General features: G+C 35.8%; 1 protein-coding gene across 1 annotated transcript; it reads left to right on the forward strand.

Moving 5' to 3' along the window:
- The first annotated feature begins 4915 nt into the window (after positions 1-4915).
- Positions 4916-5588, forward strand: LOC135201182 (histone H3.v1-like). Its single transcript, XM_064230059.1, has 2 exons — positions 4916-5119; positions 5430-5588. Exons 1-2 carry the CDS (start codon positions 4916-4918, stop codon positions 5586-5588), a joined length of 363 nt encoding a protein of 120 aa, XP_064086129.1.
- The last annotated feature ends 3485 nt before the right edge of the window (positions 5589-9073 follow it).

Raw genomic sequence — 9073 nt, forward strand, 5'->3', positions numbered from 1 at the left:
AGATGGAGATAATAAAAGATGAGAATTGGTGGTGTGAAGAGAACTCATTTCTTTTCGTTGGAATCTTTCGAGAGCTGAATGTGGGAGAATTTTAAAACATAATTGTTTATTATGATTTATGGACGAGGAAAAATCCTCGCAACAACATCCACTTTTCTTCGTTAGCTATAACTGTAAAAACTCGACAATGTAATACAGAACAAGATGATATGGCTGACAGTTGAGTTTCCAAGAAAATCATACAGTTATCTACTTGAGAAAAAAACCTTGTACGAAGGAATTACCGAATAAATGATGTTATAGTGGTTCTGTCATTTCATCTGATACAAGAATATCAGAATAAAAAGAAAAGCTCTAGGGACACTGGAGGATTTTGGTAAAGCTTAGGTGAATAAGATTGTGATGTTTAAGCATTTACGATTACCACTATGTGAAATAAATATTACTATATTCAATATTTAATGAAGGTAAAATGTAAGAAGGGTGTACCAAATTACCAAGTTGTGAATAGGAACCCAACCATACATTATTAAAGTTATACATCCATCGTTGTGCTTACAATCACAAACAATAATAATAATAATTAATAATAATTAATAATAATAATAATAAATAATGAAGAAATCGTAACATTGGGGTGTACACACACCAACTACACACACAACACCCACACACACACACCATACACACGCATATATATCTATATATATTATATTATAATATAAATATAATAATTATATGTATATCTATTATATATATTATATATATTATATAATATAATTATATATCTAAATATATGCACACACACCACACACACACACACACACATCATATATATATATATATATATGTGTGTGTGTGTGTGTGTGTGCATATATATATATATATATATATATATATATATATATATATACATATGTTCATACACACACACACACACACACACACATATATATTATATATTATATATATATTATATATATCATATATATATGCATATATTTTTACATATATACCACTGTGGATTTCTTCTCCATTTTAGTGACTTATTCTATTATGAGATTTTTTTGAATAATAATGATAATTAAAACAAACCTTTACCCAATAAATCCATTAATTTCATACACAGCATAAATGCTATCATTCTTACATTCAATAAACAAAGTAACAAGATAATCAAGTATATACACATACTCAAAATCACCAGAAAAGCTAAAAATAAGGCAAAATCGCTGGTATCCACGACAGCTTTCTTCCATCTCCCCCCCCCCACCCCCCACCCCACCCCCCATCGTCAGGTCAATCACCCACCACCCCACCCGGCCCCCACCCCCTACAGAAGCAGCCCAAGTGCGCTCCCGTGCTTCAAAGAGCTCCCCGCTGGGCACGGGATGGGCTCGTTCTGTGTTGGGGACACCAATCACTCTATATACTATCGCGTGTCCATTCCACACTGGATATTCAGTAGCCTGGGAAATGAGGGGGGAAAAATCATTTGGTCGAACGAGGTAATGGTTTATTTTACATAGGAGTTGAGATTTTATTTTTTGGGCACATATTTTCTTTGGTGATTTTGATGTTTTTTTTTTTTTTTTTAAACGTATACTGCAGGAGACAGTAATCCCATACTGGATTATTCAGTAGTCTGGGAAATTGGGGGAAAAATCATTTGGTCGAACGAGGTAATGGTTTATCTTATATAAGAGTTACGTTATTCTTTGCCACGTACTTTTTTTTGTGTTTTTGATGTATGTGTGTGTGTGTGTTTAAATGTACTTTCAGTGAATGAAAAAATAGTCTCACACTGGATATTAGTAGTCTGGTTAATGAGAGTTAATAGGAGTTATTTTATTTTTAAACATGTTTTCTCTCTCTCTCTGGAACGCAGTTTTTACAAAAATTTAATTTGCTGCTGCTAAAAGAATAAGTGGTCTTTCACTGGATATTAAGCATATTGGGAAATAAGCGGAAAGATATGCACTGTTGTTTGGAACATGCTATAGTATTCAAGATGGATAGCTTATCAGTACCTCCCCTTAATACATTATAAGCGTAGCACTTTTACTGTCATTACTATCATTATTCAGAAGATAATCCTTACTCATACACAAGTCTACTTAAAGTTCAAGCATCCAAAGAGTATGGTGTTCATTTGAAAGAAATAACAGAAGGTAACGGAAATAAAGGAATAAAAAAAACAGTTATTAGAAAAAAAATGAAAGAACCAATGAATAAACAAATAGATAAAAATGCAAATAAATGAGGTTTGTTTTAAGGTAGTCATGCATTGAATCTTCAAGGTTCTTATTGCAAACATGCTCGGGAAGAAGGCTGTTCCACAGTCCAACGGTGTGAGTAATAAAAGACTTCTGGAATCATTCTATAAAACCATTGAGACAACTTGATATTATTAGAATGTAATCTCACGGCCTCTTTAACCATCTGTATTAATTTCATATCAATTATCTCGAGAGAACTTGGATGGAGATTTGAAGCAAGAGAACATCAAGTTCAAGCGAAAATGCAATTTTGAATTGATATTATTATTATTATTGCTGGTGTAGCTGGCTTATCGCGACGTTTCGACCTTCTCGTAGGTCATCATCTTGGCTGTTCAGCAAGAAGATGATCTACGAGGATGTTGAAACGTTGCGATAACCCAGCTACACCAGCAATAATACCAGGGACGACCCCGGACTGATATCATTATTATTATTATAACTATTATTCAGTAGATGAAACCTCTTCATATGGAAAAAGACTACAGGGGCCATTGACCTGAAATTCAAGCTTCCAAAGGATATGGAATACAATTCTTCCTGCATTTTAACACATTTTTTTAATATTAACTACTTATTCATTTATTTTTTTCTATATTAAAAAGCTGAATCTTTTCTGTATTTGCCTTTACTTTCTCTTGTTTCTTCCTAATGAAGACAGTATTCTTTGGAAGCTTGAATTTCAAGTCAATGGCTCCTGTGGTGGGCTTGTTCCGTATGAAAAGGCTTCATCTACTGAATAATAATAATAATAATAATAATAATAATAATAATAATAATAATAATAATAATAATAATAATAATAAATTTTTTTTACAAGGTGTGAAGTGATGCTGATTAACCATAATTCATTGTTCTGGACTTACTGGTTCTCTATTTTTGTGTGCATGTGGGGCCTGGGTAGGTAAAGGGAGGGGGGGGGGGGGACGGTTGTTGGCTGGGCTGTAGGGCTGCGGTTCTCTTGTGATTGCTAAATTATTGTTCTTGCTATTTTTCACATCATCCTGGTGGTGTCCCCTTAGTGATTTATTCTTTATATTATATTCATATTATATTATTTATATTTATATTATATTAGATTATTATATTATATTTTATATATTATTATTTATATATTTTATATATATATGTGTATAAACGCAATATAATTATTGAAAAAAAAGTCTAAAAACACATACAATCCCAAATCATATTTAGATGCATAAACAAAATTAAGGAAAAAGTAATATATAAGCCTTTTAAGCTAAATCTCACAAAAACTTCAATTGGATTGAAAATACAGTAACTGGGTCAATGTAAGAGAGGGATTAAATGGCATGTGCGTGTATGTGTGTGTATGTGTGACTGTGTGTGTGTGTGTGTGTGTTTGTGTGTACGTCGCACGCATATTTCTCAGCACATACAACCTCCCTCGAACGCAAATGGGTAAATAGATGAATATAATAATATAGAATAATATAATGAGAATAAGAGTATAATGATATAATAAGAATAATTATATAATCAAAATATATTAATATGATTACGGATAAACGATATCTCATTCTGGTAGATTTCTGTACATTCACAAGATAATAATGACATCACCCTTGAATAGAATCACAAATGAATACATTTAATCTAAGCAGATAAACCCAATCGATTCATAAACGTTTGGTTCAATACGTAAATAGAATAAAGTTTAAATGATTTTAATCTATTCCGATAAACACAAACAATTCATTAAAGTTTGTTTTGATACATCCCAGAAAACCACCAGGCCCCTAGCAAAGAACTAAAAAACAGCTGATGAGCAAAAGGAGGTAGGAAATAAAGGAGGGAAAAAAGGGGGAAGAAAGAAAGAGAGAAAGAAAGAAAGAAAAGAAAGAAAAGAAAGACATCTCGCAACACAAGAGAAGATGAATAACATCTCGGCGGGAGTGAGTGTTCGCCTTAATAAATAATTTCGGGGACTCAAAAGGGCGGAATTTTTTTGTCACTCAATTTGGTCTCTGAGAATAACAACAATTAAGTCAGCGAGCGAGTTCTTAGCCCCACCATTATTCCAGTTTTGGGCCGTGTCAGGGCCATTTAAAAAATCTCTTATTTTTCATAATTAAATTTCATTCGGAGCAATGCCTACTGCCACGCGCATTCATAGACCGACCGAGACGACTACGGTGCTGCTGCCACCGCAGGATCCCCTCCTTTTTTTTCTTTTTAGTCTCAGTTTTTTTCCCACTTCGCTTCGTCCCGAGCTTATTGTTTTGGGACACCCCATTTCCAACCCTATAATGAGAAGAGGAGGCGGGAGTTGTAGGAGCTGCTAGGAGCTTGGAGCAGCAGCAGCAGAAGCGAACGTCACCAACCGATTTCGAAGTGAGCGAACGATTGTGGGAAACGCTCCACATTCTCTATCTCTCGCGGTGGTGGTGGAGGTCGGTTGGTGAGGGGTTAGAGCCCGGGCTTCTCCCTCTCTCTCGCTCTCTCTCTCTCTATATAGCGGAAGAAATGGTTCGTACTCTTAATTCCGATGTCATTCCCAATCTGTGGTCTTAAGGGCGAGGCGCGCCGGAGAAGGGCGAAGGCATCTGACGCTTAATTTTTGCGTTTCAATTCATGAATTCTCCAATTTTCATCCTCTTTACGATGTTTTTATGAGCTGTGACCGGGGCTTTTTTGGTGTCAGACCCCGTTATTCCCGTGGTCTGTCATACCCCTGGGTGGTTAGAGAGGGTACGGGGGCCGTGGGAGAAGGAGGAGGAGGAGGAGGAGAAGAAGAAGACGCCGGCAAAGCTCAAGAAGAGAAAGAGGAGGAAGAAGAAGAGGATAAGAGGAAGATGAGGAAGAAGAAGAAGAGAGTTTGAATCTCCTTTTAGAAGTGAGGCTCTGGGAGAAAGAGTTGGAATCTCCTCTTAGCGAAGAGATTTTGATCACTTATTCCTATAGCTTTTCCACCCGGCGTTTTTTTTTTCTTGAAACGATTCCTTTTGATAATGAATTACAAAAGGATCCATCCTCACCCCTCCCCCGCCCACAATCGGCTCTGTAGGTTGAGTGGCTTTCTCTCTCTTTCTCCTCTCTCTCTCTCTCTCTCTGTATGGCTAGGACAAGCGAAGGAGGAGGAATAAGAAGTGCCTGAAGTTGGAATGGACTGGAGAAAGTGGGTAGAAGGAGGAGGATGAGGAGGAGGAGGAGGAGGAAGAAGTGGAGGAGGAGGAGGAAGAAGAGGAGGACGAAGAGGAGAATGAGGAAGAGGAAGAAGAGGAGGATGAGGAGGAGGAGGAGGAAGAAGAGAAAGAAGAGGAGAATAAGAAAAGAGAGGAGTAGGAGATAGAGGAAGAGGAGGAAGAATAGGAGTAGAAGAAGAAGAGGACAGAGGAGGAGAACAAGAAGAAGCAGGAGGAAGAAGAACCAAGAGGAAGTCGAGGAAGCTGATAAGAAGGATGAAGAAGTAGCAGGGGGTGAGGGGTAGAAGAATATGGCAATAGGGAAGGGGCCATGTTATACGGAGGGTAGGATAGGGGGGAAAAGGTGGGGGTGGGGGGTGGGGAGAGGTGTTGGTTGGCAAACCCATGTTTTAGTACCCAATAAACAAGGCCTCTGGCACCAGGGTGTGTTTTAGTGGGTAGTTTTAGCGAGAGTAAGCGATAGTTTGCGTGTATGTGTGTGTGTGTGTGTGTGTGTGTGTGTAGACTGGGCATTATGAAGTGTCTTTATGGTTCTAGTTTTAAAAGTTGACGCAGTTCTTCATTTTTATTCATTCTGCGAATCGCCTTCTTCATGGCGAGGATAGAGAGACGAGATTAGAGAGAGAGAGAGAGAGAGAGCGAGAGAGAGAGAGAGAGAGAGAGAAAGAGATAGGTCGTAATGAATAAGGAGGGAATGTAATGTCTTCCATGTTAAGGTAATGCACACACACATATTTATATATACGTGGGTGTATAGATTTTTTTGTGCTTGTGTGCTAATCGTAATAAAATACCAGTATATTCATGTTTGTGATACATAATATGAATATTCATATGTGTATTTGAAAGAGAGAGAGAGAGAGAGAGAGAGAGAGAGAGAGAGAGAGAGAGCAATAAATTGACCTCAGAAAGTCTCCTGATTGTTTTGGAAAGAACTTTTTTTTCTGTCTTCGTTTCATTAAAACACGACAGCTTCATCATCATCAACATACAAAAAACACGCCAAAAAAAAAAAAAGACATTTCCCATCTTTTATACCCCGAAGACGAACTCTGAAGACTGCAAAAATGATATCCCGGAATCATAACAAAACAGAAAAAAAAAATTAAATAAAAGGAAAAATAGTTGATTCTGCGAATATCGTTAATTGGTGTACACGAATCGATGATGTTATCACAGTTCCGATGTCTTTCAGCGTTTTGTAAGTTCAAAACAACACCGTTAGGAGCGGTGCACTGTAGGCATTACTTCAGGTTCTTTGCAACCCCTTTTAATCCCTTTGCTATACCTCCGTTCATATTCTCTTTCTTCCATCTTACTTTCCATCCCCTCCTAACAATTGTTTTCCTCCTGTTACACATTTAAAACTTCCTTTACCATCAATTTCCCTTTCAGCGCTAAATGACCTCACAGGTCACAGCGGTTGGTCTTTGGTCTAAAAATTATATGGCCCTCGCAAGCTGGAAAGTACTGTGAAGGAAATTAATGACTTTGCCAATCTGAATAGTCACTGAATTTCCTAAAAAAAAAAAAAAAAAAAAAAAAAAAAAAAAAAAAAAAAAAAGATAACGATGAAACAAAAATAAAAGGGTCAAAAGTCGTGTCTGTGAAGTCTGTTTAATCTGAAGTCAGGCCCAAGAAAAAAAAAAATCCAAAGAAAATTCTGTGAAATCTGTATCGATCCTATGGCAAGCAAAAAAAAAAAAAAAATAAAAAAAAAAGGGGGGGGGGGCGGGGGGAGATGTAAGGTAATTTCTGTGAATCTGTGTTGATCTGAAGTCAAGCAAAAACCTAAAAAGTAATTTCTGTGAAGTCTGTATTGATCTGGAGTCATGAAAAAAAAAAGGTAAAAGTAATTTCTGTGAAGTCTGTGTTGATCTGAAGTCAAGCAAAAAACCTTAAAAGTAATTTCTGTGAAGTCTGTATTGATCTGGAGTCATGAAAAAAAAAAAGGGTAAAGTAATTTCTGTGAAGTCTGTGTTGATCTGAAGTCAAGCAAAAAACCTTAAAAGTAATTTCTGTGAAGTCTGTATTGATCTGGAGTCATGAAAAAAAAGTTAAAAGTAATTTCTGTGAAGTCTGTATTGATCTGGAGTCATGAAAAAAAAGTTAAAAGTAATTTCTGTGAACCATGTCAAGCAAAAGAAAAAAAAAATCAAATGTAATTTCTGTGAAGTCTGTATTGATCCCATGGAAGTGAAGAAAAAAAGTCAAAAGTATTTTCTGTGGCGCTTGGTTTGATCTCAAATAATTTTCTTCGGCGCAATCGCGTTTTCTGTACAGCGTATAATCGATGGTCTCGATATAGTACTGCATGAGCCGCGGCCCAAGAAACTCCCAGCCAGGCATTGTGGCATTGTTGGGTTGCCAGATGCGCGATTATGGCTAATTTCAACCTTAGATAAAATTAAAACAACTGAGGCTAGAGGGCTGCAGTTTGGTATGTTTGATGATTGGAAAAGCGATGGTCTACATACCATTTTGCAGCTCTCTAGCCTCAGCAGTTTTTAAGATCTGGGAGCGGACAGAAAAATTTCGGGCGGACAGACAACGTAATCTCAATAGTGTTCTTTAAAAATAAAAATAAAAAGAAAAACTCTTTGAAGTCTGTGTTGATCTGAAATCGCAAAATGAAAATAGAAATAAATAAATAAAAAAAATTGAAATTTTTTTAATAGTAATTTCTGTGAAATCTTTGTTGATCTGGAATCAAAGTAATCTGTATTGAAATATTTCACAGAAGTTTGTATTTTTTTAACAATATAATTTTACTGTTTTTCTTAAACTTCCGGGAAGCTTTCGATATTGTAAACAAGTCATTAACCTGATGAGTGATTGACGCTGGAAAGTTACAAAGAATAGAGAATTTCCCACGTATTCTTGGGTAGTGATGTAAGCTAAATTGCTTTTGTGATTTTTAATGCGGATGGCTGAAGTAAGTCAATCACACGAGAAAATAATTAATAACCGGAGATTATGATATCCATTATGAAGAACTAATAATATGTCCTTTGGAAGTAAATGAGGAATTCGTGAAAATAAATTCATTTGTTAAATGATTGACGGATGTTGAATTTTTATATTTCACTTTCCTTTAATTTGATACTTTTAAAATCAGCGACTGTTTATGAATTCGTGTCTTTGTTAAATATCAAATCAGCTTTTTGTAACATGTTATCAATTCGTTTTGGATCCTTGTTAGTATCTATTCATTTTATCCCAAACCTATCTGTTATGATAAAACAATGCACACACACAGAATGGCTTTCTCACTGTTAACCAGCTTTTTTGAAATTGCTTCATATTTTCTAATTATTTTCTTTACTTCAATGTTCAGGTTACTAATGGACACATAATGGGGTTCTTCCATTTACTCCAGTATTTTTACACGCGACAGATGTTTCGTCAACCTATACGTATTGACGTTTTCAAGCGTACTGATACAAATATGAGCCTACATGCGTTTTGTGACGTCATGAGGACGGAAAGGTAGTACAATTGCCAGATACCTAGTTTTAAGTATTTACAAAAGACTATAGTGAAACATAAAATAAGACAAATAAATAAATATGTTAACAACAGAAATTATATGAAAAAGTTGAAAGTAAGTTATTATATACACAT

The sequence above is a fragment of the Macrobrachium nipponense genome, chromosome 28 (assembly GCF_015104395.2).
Source record: "Macrobrachium nipponense isolate FS-2020 chromosome 28, ASM1510439v2, whole genome shotgun sequence".
In the NCBI taxonomy this organism is placed as follows: domain Eukaryota; kingdom Metazoa; phylum Arthropoda; class Malacostraca; order Decapoda; family Palaemonidae; genus Macrobrachium; species Macrobrachium nipponense.

What these genes read in the sequence shown, in the direction of transcription:
- LOC135201182 (XM_064230059.1), top strand. Translation starts at nt 4,916, where the DNA reads ATGAGCTGTGACCGGGGCTTTTTTGGTGTCAGACCCCGTTATTCCCGT. An exon ending in TGAGGAAGAAGAAGAAGAGA is followed by an intron (nt 5,120 to 5,429) that starts GTTTGAATCTCC and finishes GAAAGTGGGTAG; the next exon opens with AAGGAGGAGGATGAGGAGGA.